Raw genomic sequence first — 17,710 nt, 5'->3', positions numbered from 1 at the left:
AACAAGGCCTCATGTGATGGGCTGTCTCACTGGAGTGACCCCAGACTTCCAATATTTGATCCAATTCTGTTAACACTCAGAATGATTCATCCACGTTTGTGGCCGTTTTACAGAAAAAGCACGTTTGGTTTTTTTTGGTTTTAAAGTGATGAAGACTTCCTTGAAGGTCAGCTATCACTGATTCTTATCGAATGGGCACCCAAATCTTACTACTTAGGGCCCATTCAGATCACATGCAGATCATCTCCAGACCAGATTGTTTCCGGATCCAAAATGCATCCTAATATAAACCTATGCCATTTCTGGCCTCTGTTCACACCAGCGCAGTCCGTTCCAGACCAGAACGGACTGCGCGAAATACGGAATGTCTAATTTTGTCTGGAATGCACCTAAAAGCCCTTTGAGCTTAAAAAACAGCTCCGGAACGCGGCAAAATTGCAGTAAAATCACAGATGCAAAAAAGGTTTTAAAAAAAAACAAACAAAGAACTGAAGGATGCCACCTTGATGCAGTGTTAATTTAGTCGGCTAAAATGTTTGTCAGTTTTCGTCATCTGCACGTTTTCACTGATTAAAACTAAATAAAAAACAAAGTTAATAGGACTAAAACTATGAGGAAAAATTTCCTCTACTGGAGATTGTTGACAAAACTAAAAAATTTCAGATGACTAAAATTCACATTTTAGTTTGTCGCATTTTAATCATCTTTGTTTTGTTTTGTCAGCTAAATCCTCAGTAGAGGAAGTTGCAATGCATCTTCCTCAGTTTAAAGGTGCCCATACACCTTACGACCATCGCAAGACTCTTGTCTTGCGATGGTCGTATGCTTCTTGAAAGCCCGTACGATCTGCCCACCTTGGACGGGCAGATCGTACTTGCGATCATCGAAAGCCCGCCCCACTGAGGGGCGGGCTTCCGATGACTGCAATGCAGAACGGGCAGTGTGCGCGTGCGCACACCGGCCCGTTCCGCAGCTATCAGGCGAGCAGGCTAGAAACCCGCCGAGAATCGGTTTTCGAACATGTTGGCTCGACAGAAGACGTGCGACCGTACAGTAGAAACGGTCGCACATCTTAGTTCACATTGTTCGATTCTTGTACGATCGCGGGATTTCGCCCGATTCTCGTACGAGAATCGAGCAGTGTATGGGCACCTTTAGTCCTAATAACTTTTTTTTTTTGCAGTTTTGATCAGTGAAAACGTGCAGATGACAAAAACTACGACAAAACATGAGTCGACTAAATTCACACTGCCCTGATGCAGCGCCATTTCTTTGAAAAGTAACTATACAAATTTTCAGATTGTATAAACCCCACACAATGTATAAATCGTGTTGATTCTGGTGTAATGCCCCCTCTGCTCGTTAGAAATGGTGCATCAGTTATAGTTTTGAGGTTGGAACGCTTTGGAGATCATTCTGAAATCACGGACTGATCCATTTGACCTGCTTGAAGTCATTAGCTGCAGTTGAGCCCTTTCATGATCAGAGGTCATTGGAACCAAAGTGCTGCCAAAATAAAGTTATTAATAGTGTCGGCTATAGTAGCTTATGATTAACCACTTGATCACAATTTAAGTCCACATGACATCACAAATGCCCCTTGTCAAGAGAACATTAGCCTTATAATTCATTCTGCCTGACTGAATGAATCTAGCCCTGAGTGCTCAAGAAAAGGAGGGGGTATCTATAACAGAAAGCCATTCAGCTGGAGGGGTCACCCACTCCCCTCCATACACACATGCCATAGTTTGAGAACACTGTGGTACCTGTACCGACCTTTCACAACACAGACAAGTCATGTTCCTGGAGCTGTCAGATGATGGCTTAAGAGGGAACATTTATTTGGACATGGGTTTTTACCCAACATGCTGAGCTAGCTATTGACAATGGAAATAAGTGGGTGCACAAATGGGGCTATAGCCAACACTGCTTGAAAAAGTAGAAGCCAATACCTCCATGTGGACAATTTCCTTTCATCTAGTGAGAAGGCAACATAGAAAATGGGAAGGTATGTGGATTACCCCCGCCCTTCCCTATCGTAATACATATGTGCAAGACTCAGGCACATTACTTTCACCTGGGTGCCATTTCAGAGCCAGCATCCTACAGGCCTGAGGTCATCAGTCTCTTCACCACTAGAAGCATGTAATGACACCACATCCTTCCCCATCACTGTTTGGCCGACCCATCTCCACACACAGGTTTCAGTATCGAGTACCGATATTTTGCTTTCGGATCTCGCCGACACTGAATACTAATGACGGTGCTTCCGCTGGCATAGAGCAGGCTTCCCTGGTAATCAGGAAGCCGGGCAGTGGGTAATGACATCCCGCCCGGTGTCCTGATTGCCACGGAAGCCTGCTCCATGTTGTTTGGCCTGCTTGATCGTGATTCGCCAGGGAACCTGCTTCAGGAAGCCTGGCAGCGAGTAATGACCAGGAAGCTGGCTCGATGCTGATTGGCCAGGAAGCCAGCTTTCCAGCTAATCAGCAAAGAGCCGGCTTCCCAGCCAATCAGAAAACCAGGAGGCGGGTTATTACTTGCCGCATGGCTTCCTGATTGCACGGGAAGCTGGCTCTATGTTCCCCTACGACACTGTCAGAGGAAATTTTCATCTCGACGTAAGTTCCAATATCGGGGAAGGTATCGGAGCATTTGGGCGAGTACGAGTACTGATACTATTATCGCAATGATACTATTATCGGTGCACCCCTAACCAAAACATATTTGACTGTGCTAAATAGAGCTTCTCACTGGTCAGCGCAGTCATCTGACCACGTTGACCAATGAGTGCTTGCAATTTGCGAGCGAAATTAAAAATGCATAGGGGAGGACTGCGCTGGACAGCAGTACGGGGTACAGATAGTACATCCATACTGGCTGAGGGGAGGGATTGTTCGTCGAAAGGCACGTATAGCCAGGGGGGAGGTGGTTTGGGCGCGAAGGGGCCAGATTTCATTAGGTAATTTTATTTTTCCATATTACCTGGGAAAATGAACGTACCCTTTAATGCGTGTGTGTGTGTGCGTGTGCGTGTGTGTGTGTGCGTGTGTGTGTGTAAGAAAATTCTGAGGTCTGGCTACCACCATGGAATGGCAGCGGCAATCTCAAAGTACATGCAGAATGTCCTACGCATGCGTTTATTTGCATGCAATGGCAGGGTAGCGGGGTTGGTTTTAATTTTTATTTTTTACTTTCATAATTTTTTACTATTTTTTATATCTTTTAAAATTTTTATTTATTTACTTTTTCCACTTAATGTTATTCCTATCACATGGGGTATTAAATTCCCCCTGATAGTTTGGAGGTAACAAGTTCTCTTTATGGAACCTGCCCTCCAGCACAGAACAGATGTTCTGTGCAGTTCCTGACAGACAGGTGGCGCTGTGATTACAGCAACGCGGTCTCAGAACGCAGCCCGTAAAGCAGACGTTCTTAGTCTGCTCTACGGGCGCTATGGCTCACCCGTTGTGCCGTGGTCTCGGGTCTCCCAGGAGAGCGGGGGACCCCAAAAACCACGGCGGGGGGTGCGGGCAGACACGATCGCCGCTGCTCAATTTGATACAAGTGATCTAATCAGATCACTTGTACTAAATGAGCAGCGGCTCCACAATGTACATTCAGCTCTGCTTGTCTGGAGGCGGACTAAATGTACATAAAAACTACATGTCCCGGGCGTCGGGCGATAGGAATTCCACACCCCTGTACAATAAAGAAATGTAAATATATGCATGCTATTGAACTGGATACTGTGCAAATGTCCAAACCTGGGTTAACACATATGCATCTGTCCTTCTGGCATTTTATTATGTTAAAATAAATGACAACATTTGGGCCAATATTAAAGTGGATGTACACCGTTGTGTAAAGTTCCTTCTTAGGACGCCTTAAAGGTGTGCCCTTCTGCAGCACCGTCAGATCGATCTCCGGTTCCCTGCTCTGTCCCTCACTGCCATTTTCACCACCAACATTTTGGGTTCCCAGAAGTCCTCTTTGGCCGTTGGGTGGCCACCGATTATGCAACTCCTGTACATGTTCACAAGAGTTGCATCTTCCCCCAGCACCAGACCCACAGAGATGTGGTGAAGGGGCAGAGTGTACCCAAGAAAAAAAAATAGCTGGGGAGGAGAAGAATTTTTGGATAAAAGAGACTTTGCAAAAATCCCTACCTCCCAGCGATCTTTTATTTGACTAACTTTATATCCGCTTTAAAGCAAAAGTGGAGCCGTCCCTCAAATAACATTTCTTTGATTGCCAGAAAAGAAAAAAGACGATGCACGATTGGCTGCTATGGCCAGCAGCTCAAGGTTTGAATTCAGTTTTTATAGTTCTGCCTCAAAATGATGAGAACAATTATGCCAAGCAGATGACAGCACTGTATTTGAGAAATAATCAGCTAACATACTGTTTCTAAAATGTATTTTCTGGCCCCGATTTCATTTTCTTATTCTGATATTGGTTTCTTTTATAAAGCGGGCAGATTATCTTACCTACAACTAATCCACATTCAGAGCAGATCATGTCCCCGGCTCTATAATCTTCCACAAGCATAGCATCAGGGTGGCTTGGACAGGTGACTCTTGGATCAACACTAAAAGAAAAAGGCAAAAAAAACAAGTCATAAAAAGCTTAAAGTATTTTAATACCACTTTTTTTAGTACACATCTGGCATGGCGTGTGCCACAAATATAATATGCTTTGTTCAGGATAACAGATTTTCTTCGTTTTTCTTCTTGCGACAGATATGAACATGCCCTAGGGGTGGCCAAACATTAGCCGACTACGCAGGGATCAGATCATGTAGTGGGACTTGTCTATGGGATGATCAACTTCTTTTATAAGTTGACACACACCTCTCTTCTAATGACATATGCTGCAGTATGTCAATAGCATTAACACAAGAGTTTGTTTGTGGAGTCCCTCCTGATGCAGAGTTATTACCTGTTGGTTCTTCCTGTAACTGTCAACACTGTCCATTCTGCAGTGAAAACAATACAGCAGTGCCACCTTTGGAACATGATAGACTAAGGTAGACTAAGGTACATAAATATGCTCAAAAAATATTAAAGGAACACTTTGAAAACACATCAGATTTGAATGAGGGAATATATCATGCTGGATATCTACTGTATACTGGACTGGGTAATGTGTTATGAATGAAAGGATGCCACATCATTTGAGGGAAATGAAAAATGAATCGACCTACAGAGGGCTGAATTCAAAGACACCCCAAAAATCAAAGTGAACAAATGATGCAGCAGGCTAGTCCACTGTGCTGAAATTTAATTGCAGCAACTCAAAATGGTACTCAGTTGTATGGCCCCTCGTGCTTGTATGGATGCCTGACAACGTCGGGGTGTGCTCCTAATGAGACGACGGATGGTGTCCTGGGGTATCTCCTCCCAGATCTGGACCAGGGTATCACTGAGCTCCTGAACCGACTGAGGTGCAACCTGGCAGCATCAGATAGACCAAGACATAATGTCCTAGAAGTGTTCTATTGGATTCAGGTAAGGCGAGCGTGGGGGGCCATTCAATGGAATCAATGCCTTCATCCTCAAGGAACTGGCTGCATACTCTCGCCACACGAGGCCAGGCATTGTCGTGCACCAGGAGGAACCCAGGACCCACTACACCAGCGTAGGGTCTGACAATGGATGCAAAGATTTCATCCCCATACCCAATAGCAGTCATGGTGCCATTGTCTAACCTGTAGAGGTCTGTGGGTCCCTCCATGGATATGACTCCCCATACCATCACTGACCCACCACCAAATCGATCATGCTGAACGATGTTAGACAGCATAACAATCTCCACGTCTTCTCCAGACCCTTTCACGTCTGTCACATGTGCTCATGGTGAACCTGCTCTCATCTGTGAAAAGCACAGGGCGGCCAGTGGCAGACCTGCCAATTCTGGTATTCAATGGCAAATGCCAATCGACCTCCACCTGTAAAACCATTCCTGTTTTGGAGGTTGTCTCATTGTTCCCCATCTAGTGCACCTGTTAATTTAATTAACACCAAAGCAGCTAAAACTGATTAACAACCCCCTCTGCTACTTAACTGACCAATATCCCAGGAGTTTCATTGAATTGATGCTATACTCCGATTAAAGTGTTCCTTTGATTTTTTTTTTGAGCAGTGTAGTTAGGTTGAACTTGATCTTTTTTTTTTTTTTTTTCTTTTTTCAATCTAAGTACCGAATCCAGCTCACACTTTAGTAATTTTATTTTAATCCGTTTGGATTTACAGAAATAAAAGCAGATTCAACTACCATGGTGCATGCTCTCCATTCGTCAGGTTTTTACTATTCAGGTTAGTTCACCTCACCAGTATAATTTAAACCTACTGTTTGTAGAACTGATGAAATTCCACTTAGTTGCCAAGATACATCCTTACAACGTATTATGTAGATCTTTACCATCTTTTGAAAAGGTGAGCATGGCCAAAGTAGTAAAACTATTCTATACAATAAAGTGTAGCTATACTCTACCCAATTAACTTCATCAAACAAGCAGAGCAGTCACAAAACAGAACACACCCTACTAATGTACAAACTGAGGCTACTCCCTTCAAAGTGGAGCACAAGTTCTCATTTAGAACCATTACAGGAGAACGACATTGCAGTACCATGCAGTCAGCAGCTATAAAACCTTTGAAGTCATATTTTGATAATATCCTGTAAATGTATGAATACATTCAGTAACTACAGCAGGAAGTCCGGATAAAATGTTAGTCAACATAAACTTTACATCAGCATTTGTTTTAAGAAGACAGCAAAATTAGCTTTTTGCTAGAAATATAATCTAGAGGTGTATGCAATTAAGGGGGTTCTAGAACGGATATTCCCAGCTCACCTGTACATGAGGTGGAGTGGCATACTTCGTGAAGGCCTTTTTCTATGTAGGTCCTGACCCAGAGTAATGTGGCACGGAGACATTAATCAGTGTTTTTCCTCCCACAATGTCCACACCTCTCGCTGATGTCTACGAAATGTCCCAGGTGACTATCATATGCTAGAGATATCTTACGTAAAACACTCAGTGGACAGACATCAGTAATAAGATGAGGCAACTAATAAAATGTAAAGGCTTGGTCACACTAACCCCCCATGCTAAACCAGGTGCAGGCTGGTGTCCACCGTGTAGCAGCGCTGTTTTGTTACAACTAGGGATGCACCGAAATTTCGGATGCCGAAAAATATCAGACGAAAATGGCACTTCTGGCAAAATATCGAAAGTACTATCTTTCGGCCAAAATCGCGGTGCTTCTTTTGTTCCTCTCCCCCCACCCGCGGTTTCCCCTCAGTACAGGATGGATCCTGTCTGCATCCAAGCACAGACACCCGGATGTGCAGTTTGGGTGTGCGCATGACAGTAAATGTCAGTCTTCTTCCATTAGTAAGAACAAGCTGCTGCACGCAATCACACGCAGCATCTGTCCATCCCAGGAACAGCCGGTGTGCACGCCGCACAGATGTGTACGGGCCGAGTTAGCCCCATGTGAATGAGGCCATAGTGCATGCAGCATTTTTCCGGTTGCACTGGACTGCAATGCAGGCACCCATGTGCTGCGTGTTCTGGTGCGGGCGATCGCACTTCGGCAGGGGGTGTGGCTGCAGTGCCATTGACTTCATGGCACTGCCAAGCTCCTATCCACCCCAGAATGCAGGGAGCCAGCCAGGATGCAATGCAGTGCGTTCCAGCAACTAACCGGCACAAGCCCTTAGAATGCATGTGATAGTAAATCTATTTTTTTTAAAGCCAGTCACAACAGTCTAGGTCTACAAAAGACTCAACTAATTATTGTCTTAACACTACACTAAATCATATAGATTCTTTTTACATGCAATTTAAAAAAGAAAAAACGCCTAACAAATGGTTGTAAAAATGTGTTAAGAATGCGAGAATGCCTCCAGCTCCAAAGCAGTAAAACAAAATCCATCAACTAGCATTAGTATGGGTACATGGTCAAACATTAAAATATCTGGGTCAGAAGTTAAAGACTACAGTAAGAAAGAATGAATCGCAGAGATGCAATCTGTGTCTAATACATTAATCATTTGCTATTTTCTAAACAGGTATACTACAGATTGCAATTAGTTGGGCTCATGCACGCTGGCTGCTGAGCTTACACAATGTAATTTCCTGCACACCAGGGAGCGTCAGGTGCTGCATACTCCCTTCCATAGAAGTCAATGGCTGTACACCGATGTATATGGACATATGCCAGTACTTGTGCATAGTCGCATAAGTGTATGGACATAAATCCCTGGATGCAAGTCCTGCATCCAGGGATTTATGTCCGTACGAGGCTGTATGCGTGTACCTGTGCATACCCAAATACAGCCAATTCCTCCCACAGTGGCAACTGACAACCCATTCAAACTCAATTAATTCAGATGGGTTACTGGATAGAATTCTCCAGCAGGTCTCCTTTAAAAGCTATGTCCCTTCAAGAAAAAAAAAAAAGGCATGAACAACCCTTTCTCTTGGACAATCTGTTTTCACAAAGTAATTGGTCTAGTTCCCTCATGTGTTTCGGAACAAAAAACGCACAGAATTTTAAATCTGAAACCTTTAAAAAAACTAATAAAGTTAATTGAAAAATCCAGATGGAGTAGATTTGTTTTGCGGATGTGCTCTACCCAAAAATGTACATGGCCACTCTGGACCTCAAGGATGCCTACATGCATATCTCCATCAGTGAATTCTCAACAACGTTCCCAAGATTTGCAGTCAAAGGTCCAAGGGAGGCAATGCATTTTCAGTTCAATACCATTCGGAACAGTTCCATACCTGTTCTAGCAAATTTTTATGCTGAATTGGGGGAATCTCTGCAGAACAATCTACAAGTGGCAACAGACCACCTAAAAGGTTTAGTGGCTCATCAAGAGAAATCCCACCTGACCCGGTCACAGAGAATGATTTTCCTAGGGTACGTAGTGGACTTTATTCACAGGAGAATCTTTTTACAGAAAACCCCCAAAATTAAACATCCAGACAGCTCTGGGCTCAACTACACTCCAGACCCCTATTAAGAAAAGGGTCCTCCTATTTGGGACAGGGAACATGTTTTTCCACCAACCCAACTAATGAAAGAGGCAGCCTTCAACAATTTAGACATCTGAAGAGGTCTTCTGACAACTAGAGGTTACAAAAGCCTGTAGGAAATCAAAACTTACTTCTACCAAGAAAGGGAACTAGAGCAAAAAAACTAAACAAAAAACACAATAGCAAGGCGGATCAGAAAAAACAACTGTGGAACCTCAAACAAAATTACTTAGTCAGAATGTTTTACAATGCACCCTGCTAGGACTTTGGCTTAGTCATCGGCTGAAAGAGGGCTTCTCCAGAACAGATCTATAAGGCAGCCACCTGGTTGAATTTTCAGACCTTTGGAGAGCAGGTTGATCCTGTAATGGTGTACAGTCAGGACCAAACCTTTGGTAGAAAGGTTCAGCAGGCTGTGGTGCCTCCCTTAAGTATTTCTTGTTTGTCCTCTCATATGATGTCATGCAAGATGATTGGGGAAAACCAGTTACCTGGCAACTAAACTTCCAAAACAGTAGTGATTATTTCCCGATATCTGTACTGTATTATCCAATTATACCGTTCGTGTCCTTCAGTTCCCAACCGGGAGAAATACCTGGTGATTCTGCCATTAAGGTCCAATTACTGGGCAATGACCAGCATTCTCCCAGTTGTGTTTCTGCGTTGTCAGCCTGTCACGTGTGCTTCCAATAGAGATTATAGGTGCCCGTTTCAATACACATTACACAGTCATGGTCCACCCATGTAATCTAGATTCCAGCACAACTCTACATTAAACTAAGAAAACAGTTCACATTGTAAAAAACTGCTAACTCGATTTAGCCGCTCACATAATTAAACTGGCCATACACCAATATTTTCATTGTTCCGGCCACAAACTGAAAAATTCCTGCAACACTTGCGAGCGTTGATCGAGGAATTTCTTGCTGTTTGCTGCTGTCAGAATACCCGACTTGCCCATTGGCTGCCGGCTCAGTTTGTTCGAAGATTTTCCAACCGGCTGAAAAAGGAATGTCTGCCAAAAGGGTGCCGACAGTGCCACCAACTGTGCAAATTCCGTCTACTGTATGGCCAGCTGTAGTCGTAGCGCATGACTAAAGCCATGAGCAGATGAAACACATTACCAATCTTTACTATGTGAACTGTTTGATTTATTTAATGAATTGAAGCATGGCGCTATGTGCCAGAATCTGTATTACATATGCTGTGGACGAAGGTGAACCATCTCATCTCACCACCAGCATTACCCTTCATCCACTATTTTGGGCTCAGGCTATGATGGCATCCAGCCGGTTTTGTATGGGCCACTTATGTCCCCATCAGGAAACGCTTGCTGAGAACTGACATGCAAATAAACTTCTGTCAAAGCTTACTAGGCAAGATAGGTAACAATTTCAAACATACTTTCTCTGTTAAAAACAATCATTTTCAGGATTCAATTTTCTAGTGAATATACAACTAGTATGTTCAGACTTTCATATACACCCATCTAAAAAGGTCTGTCCGGTGTAAACATGCTGCTCTCTACAATTATCTATACATAACTGGGCCGTGCTCTTGCCTGGTACAGAAAAACACAATGAACCTGCTGCAATATATAGAATGTAATCTATATGCACACAACCTGCTGTGTCAACATGATCGTGTTCCACAAAACACAAAGAACAGCCATTGCGTGCGCAGTGTGCCCGCACAACTATCACAGAAAAAAAAAAAAAGCACTTATTTAGGATTAAAAGGAAAAAAATAACTATTGCACTTCATAATGGAGTTTTTTCCTTTGTCTTCAAACAAAGCCAGGGCAACAGAAGTCGGGTTTACATGGCTCTTTTTTGTTCAACCCGCAGGCTGCATGATAAAAATAGAACAGATTCCCCCATCAACGCTTACAAGTGTTGAAGGATGAACCCCCATGCTGTTTGCATTGTATTCCGCCAGTGACCGCCACAGACGCTAGCAGCTGAGTGACTAATAGTGCCGTTCAACCGAGAAATTACCAACCGGATCCTTCGATCAGCTGATCAAGGGATTTTGGGCAAGAAAAGTGCCAACAGCGGCACCCACAGTACAAATTTCAGCTGGTTTATCGGGAACCGGACAAAATTCGAACCCGAGTACCCGACTTAAAGCTCCCCATACACTTGTAGCAGGGTTGAACATGAAAACAATTGCCCCATCCTGTTGTGCTATTGTATTCCGACATCCAGCAGCCGCCGTTTTCAAAATACCCAGACAGCAACTACTGGCCTTCGGTCACTGTTTGGCCGACAGTTTTCTGACTGGCTTCTTCGACAAAAGTTGATTGAAAAATCAGCTTATGTGAAATGGTGCCGACAGAACCACTTGCAGCTCAAAATCAGCAGAAATGTGAGCAGTGTATGGCCAACTTAAACATTGCATTGTTCACAACCACCACTCAATCACCACCACTCAATCAAACTGAGATTCTGTCAGATGAATTCACAACAGTGATGGTACAGGGTATATCCTCCATCGGCAGGGTATATCCTCCAGGAGCAAAATAGCCATTTTTCCCCCAGACACTTAACCACTGCAAGAATTTAACATTTTTTATTTTTTTTAAAAGCTTACTCCAAACAACTATGGGCTACGAAATAAACCACAATAACCTTCTCCATATGACTAAAACAAGAGGATCCTTCACTATGGAGAACTAAAAACCTCAAGAATTGAAAGTGAAGCAATTACTTGGAGCCCATATTCTAACAAGAAGCATTTGTTAGTTTACTATGAAAGTCTTTTCTTGGGAAAAAAATATATTTCATCTAAAAGCAAAAACTGCTGTCTGGTATGCGTGCAGGCTCCTAGTACTTCTCACCAGTGAGGCAGCCCATCAAAGTGATGGGTCAATACGCAGGTGTGGTAGGTGGGAAGGAGCAGGCAAGCTTCAACACTTCTATGAAGTGTCAGGTCTTTCTGCAAAAATGGCCCCACTTCTTGGCGAGGCAACTAGGCTTGCAGACTGCTGCAGGTAGAAGACTGTACCCATGCACTTAAAAGCACGTCACTTACAAGCCCATGTAGTCAGAAACGGGCCCCCACCTGGCACTCAAATTTTTTTTTTTAAAGATTCGGCTGCCGAAATGTCTCGCTTGCTGGGGACCTTGCGGCAGCCTTCTTGGGGACCATACTGCGATTCTGCCGCCTACACATCTTTCTCCGGAAGAGAACCTCTGAACCCCTCCAGGTCAGCAGACAGGAGAAGAGAGGACAGTGTGCAGTACTGATGGGATGGAGGTCCAGCCAGGATGGGCTTAATGCACAGGAGCCGCAACCTGAGTGAGAGCACCAAGTCCTTCCTATTTCCATAAGATCTATAGAAAGGCTCTGGTCATGTTTTGTATTCACGGGCAGCTCTGACTAGAACACATATGCAGATCCATGTGAAATGCATTTACTTCACTGGGTAGTCCCAGCACAAGAGCCACCATGGATCTGCTTCTGTCTGCATGGAGGAAGTTTGGAAGCAGCTGATCCAAGGAGGACTGGCTGCACCAAACACCCTGACAGCAAAGTCATGGTCATCCTTTCGATGTAGCTAGGGGAAACTGGTATCTGCAATTAAAAGTGAATCTATTGGTCAGCTGTTTCGACAAAGGAATATTTATTAAGCAGGAAAATTGACGAAGGGCAGGCTGCGGTACCAGCACCCACCCCTCAATTGGAGGAGGCATGGTCCTGCACTTTAAATTTTTTTTATAGATTTGGCTGCTTTCTGGGGAACCACAATGCGCCTCTGCTGCCCACACATCTCAGCGCTTGCACCGCCTGCACTTCTCCCCTGCCGAGACCCTCCGCCTCATTATATGACAATTCTGGTGTCCTGTGCGTGAGCTTGCTAAAATGTGGTCATATATTACTTTACTTCTTTAGATCAAGGTGAACCCATTAGGCCTAAAAAAAATGTTCCTGTTAAAGATAAATAATCCAGCTATCTAGAACTCAAACGATAGCTCAGCAATGCAAGAATTGCAGACCATTATTAAATCCAGATATTCTATTGACGAGCGATGTAAAAGCTCCCCACCCAAATGTCCATCTGTTTACAGCAGTGTTTTTCAACCTCAGTTTCAAGACTCAAGCACAATCGTTTCCAGATGTGTCTACAAAAAAGGTAGAATTTTTTATTTTTATTTTTTTATTGTAAATTATATTAATACACCCGTATTCCATCCCTTTACTGTGCCAGGGCTGATCAAATAAGTTTAAAGAATTCAGTGTAGAGCCGAGCCAAAAACATCCAGATTTTCCCTTGTGATATGGACAGAAATGATCTCACACTGTAGAGGACAATGTATGTGGAAAGTCTACAGTTATCCACCATGCTAAGAATCTCTACAAGCCATTACTGGATGAGCCCTTTGTCATCTAAATGGATAATCAACCTTTCACTACACATGTAACGAGTGTAATGCTGGCCATACACAAACACTACTTTGCTCAGCCCAGCAGGCAGAATGAGAGAAATCACTCAATTCCCCCATCAATGCTAAATAGCGCAGTTGGAGGAATCCCCCCTGCCAAATGCTATGTTCTGACAGCCAGCAGCTGCAGCTGTCAGCATACCCATACAGGGACTGAGGGCTGATTGACAGCAGTCACCGGGTGGTTGTTGGCATGGTCACCCACAATTCAAATTTCAGCTAAATGAACAGCCGTACACATGCCCAGCTTTACATTGCCTATGCTGGGAAGCAATGCATTACCTGTCACCCAGGCTGATGTCTGCGCATCTATGGCCAAACACATAGTGCAGTAGATATAGTCACCTATAAAGTCAGATGGACTTTGAACCAACCCACTTCATCCAAGCCCACTGAAAGCTATGACTGGCATCACAAAGGGGTGGGGAATGTCCCTGCCTCAACTGACTGGGCTGGGGGGAATAGAATGCGTTGGTCATTAGAAGGGTTTGAGCAAACTGGGTTCACACCAAACCCAAGCTCATCAATAGTCAGTTGTAATCTCTGCTCACCAATGGCCAAACACATGGTCAGGCATGTGTATAACCCATGGTCTCTGTTAATCGATGGCCAAACATATGGCCAATTTTTCAAGAATATCAAGTAGCTTTTAAAGCTAAGGAATTCAGAAAACTTACCATAAAAGAGAAGTCAACCGCTGCGTAGGCAGCTTTGAATAATTTGAAAATGTTTGCATCAAAAGCTGGTAAATATTAGATTGCCCTGTATATAGCCTGCAAAGAAGTGACACCTCCCAGCTCTGGAGGTATGCAAAGCAGCAGTGCAGGCTTATGGTGTCCAAGTTGTACATTACGCATGAATGAATAGTACAGACTACCTAGTCCTGTGCATATCTGTAAGAACACCAGACTTGAGCCCAATCTGAACATTTAAACAAGCGGAAACAATTCAATGGTTCACTGCAGAGCGTAAACAATACAAAACCATAAATTGTCAGTTGCTTGTCGGTGGGGACTTCTGCTGACATGCTTTTGTTTGATTCAGAACAACTTCTCTCAGCATACAGGTCTATGGGAAGGTAAAAATCAGCTAGAAGCAAGTCAAAAGGCACCTGCAATTAATTCTGAATGATCTCTGGAGCATCTCATCTGGTCTCAAAATGCATTTGGTCATCCAAGTGCATCGACACAATATCATTAAAGGAAAAATGTACTGAAAGAAATGCATAAAATGCCATCGCTGACTTCACCTGTGAACATGCCGCTTGCAGTAACTAAAACCCTAACTTCCTTACTAAATTGGGGTCAATGATTCAGAATGTATTAAAGAACACCAGTACCCCTATAAAACAAAAAAGGCCTTTACTAGGGGTGGACAAATGAACATGGAAATCAGGAGCCTGTATCCAATCCAGGAGCCTCCAGTGACCGCAACAAGAGAAAACCTCAAATGTTGGATGCCGGCTGTAATTTCTAAGGAGCATTGGTAACCTGGCTCCTGGGATTTGTCCAGCCTTGCTTTAATCCATCACACCCATTCTGAGCCAAGTGGTACTGACACTCCCCACCCCAGTAGCGAAGCCGCATGTTGCTGCAAACACTTACTCTGACTTGGCATACAAGCAACAAAGGGGCAGGGATTGCCCAGTCGCACCTGACTGGGTCAAAATGGAATGTGTCACGACAGTTTTCTGCGGGCTCAGCTGAAAGCTCGCACCAAGCCCTTGCACATCCTTACCCTACTCTAGCATTTGCACATTATGAGCCCTTGATAAACTTTGATGGGGCCGTACTGGCAGCAGCTTAGTGTGCCACCATGGCCGGCACATACGTGCAAAAACGACGATTGCGTAATGCCGCACATGTTACATATCAATGTGAACGAGTGGGGGTACTCATTCAGGGCCATTATTCACTGATAACACTAAATTGATGAGCGGTAAAAGCTTTTAAATCGTCACCTATGGTCAATTTTGAGTATGGTTTTTTTTTTGCGATTTCACGGGCATGCGCATTTTTAAAGCTTGACATGTTTGGTGTATTTACCCGACATGACCCCGTCTTTTATATTTTACCAAAAATATGGGTAAGAATAAATGTTTTTATAACATAGGGAAAAGTTGTTTTTTTTACGTTTACGGTACTGTTTTCATTATATAGTAAAAATTAACCCCCCAGTGGTGATTAAATACCACCAAAAGAAAGCTTTAGGTGTCCCCAAAAATGATATAAAATTAATTTCAGTACAGCGTTGCATGAAGGAATAAATGTCAAAGTACCGCAGCGCTGAACAATGGCCTGGCCAGGAAGGGGGTGTAAACACCTGGTCTGTGAGTGATTAACTACCTCCCGGCCAGCCGCTGTGTATACACGGCCTGCCGGGAGCTTCTTGGATGTAACTGGGCGTGTATACACGTCCTGTTACATCCGCCCGGGACCAGCATAGTGCCTCTGTCACAGGGGATCAGAGGGAGCTCGGTACACGAGCTCCCTCCGGTGCCCTCTCCGCTGTCAGAATGCGGAAGTGTTGTATATTACATCACTTCCGCATTCTTGTGTCACTCTCCAGCTTCAGATGCTGTTGAGAAGCTGATGAAGCAGATCTGTGCTTCATCAGCTTCTTCAGGGGGGTCCTAGGTGACATTAGGGGTCTTGGAGACCCCCTGATGTCTCCATAAAGAGGACCTGTCACCTCTTTTGCTATCACATAAGGGGGTTTCTCAGCCCCCTCTGTGATAGCAATAAAGTTAAGTGAAAAAAAAAAAAATTGTAAAAAAATGTAAAGTTTCCCCCCGCCCCCCAATTTTTTTAAAGTTACACAAAAAAGAAAAAAAACATTTTTTTTTTTTTAAAGTCCCCACCCCTACATACACGCATGTAAACATGCGTCAGGTGCGCATACCTGCGAAAACGACGATTGCACCCATTACGCCGCACATGTTACATATCGCCGCGAACGTCGGAATGAGAGCAATAGTTCTAGGGCCATCAATCACTGATAACACTAAACTGATGAGCGGTAAAAGCTTTTAAAGCGTCGCCTATGGCCAATTTTGGGTATGCTAGTTTTTTGCGATTTTGCGAGTGCGCGCAATTTTTACGCTTGACATGTTTGGTGTCTATTTACCCGACGTGACCCCGTCTTTTATATTTTACCAAAAAAGTGGGTAATATTAGTTGTTTTATAGCATAATGTAAAAAAAAACTTTTTTTTCTCAAAATTTTCAGTAATTTCTCCTGAATATAGTAAAAAATAAAACCCGCAGTGGTGATTAAATACCACCAAAAGAAAGCTCTATCTGTCCCCAAAAAATGGTATAAAATTCATTTCAGTACAGCGTTGCGTGACGGAATAAATGTCAGTCAAAGTACCGCAGCGCTGAACACTGAAAAATGGCCTGGCCAGGTAGGGGATCTAAACACCTGGTCTTCAAGCAGTTAAAGACGTGAGCATAACAGCCAGGCACCCGGCATTTTCACAGGTTGGGGTTGGCAATAGCAGCTTGCTTCTGTGTAGCGTCTTGATACATCGTACTGTACAAGGCCGACCATGCACACTACAATCCTATTTAGATCAGCTACACAGTGCAAGGGCTTGCCAGATAAAAGGCTCATTCACACTAGCCCGCAGGTTAAAACGCTGAGCTTAGAGTGTGGGCCAGTATCTGGGGTCAGGCTGGGGAGGTGTTTATTTAAAAAAAAAAAACTTTATTGAGTTTACAAAGTGTACACTTTATTCAGGTCTCCACACAGCAGTGCGCTGGAAAAAGAAAACGCAGCACAAGCAGTAGGGGGGGGGCTCTATGCAGCAACTGCAGCTCCCTAGCAGGCATAAAGGTTCACCGTGTACAAGCTTGGCCACCCCTGGACATGAGCCCTAGGTCTATGACAGCTTTCTAGGGTAGGGACCTATACTTCAGTGGCACAAGGCAGGCTATACACTCTTCCTGTACACAGTACAGCTACGAAAGGACTACAAGTCCCAGAAGGCACGGCATGCACTTATACAACAGCTGGAAATAACTTATTTAGGCACCAAGTAATCTGCTGGCCACTCAACCCCTGGGAGTGTGGCTGGTGTGCGGCCCCGCGGGCTCCATGTTAGGGGCCCCACAGCCTGGGACAAAGCCGCGTCACACACACGTACCCGGACTGCAGACACTGCTACAGTCACCACGCTGACTTCAGGCCAGCCTAGCTATGTTTGGCAC

The 17,710-nt window shown here is 44.1% G+C and overlaps 1 protein-coding gene across 2 annotated transcripts in view; it reads right to left on the bottom strand.

The window, feature by feature from the left end:
• GTF2B (general transcription factor IIB) overlaps nt 1-17,710 on the bottom strand; it is a 28,227-nt gene that overhangs the window by 10,296 nt on the left and 221 nt on the right. The window contains exons 1-2 of one of the 2 annotated variants that reach the window (XM_018561387.1): nt 13,679-13,695; nt 4,491-4,591 (exon numbers count right to left, since the gene is read on the bottom strand). In XM_018561387.1, coding sequence (XP_018416889.1) covers nt 4,491-4,591; nt 13,679-13,695 — 118 coding nt within the window. Of the gene's footprint in view, nt 1-4,490; nt 4,592-13,678; nt 13,696-17,710 lie in introns of those variants that run through there. The other variant, XM_018561386.1, reaches the window with a different exon arrangement.

Source organism: Nanorana parkeri, unplaced genomic scaffold (genome assembly GCF_000935625.1).
Source record: "Nanorana parkeri isolate BGI_ZX_2015 unplaced genomic scaffold, ASM93562v1 scaffold521, whole genome shotgun sequence".
NCBI lineage: Eukaryota > Metazoa > Chordata > Amphibia > Anura > Dicroglossidae > Nanorana > Nanorana parkeri.
This window is presented reverse-complemented; position numbering and strand designations above follow the sequence as displayed.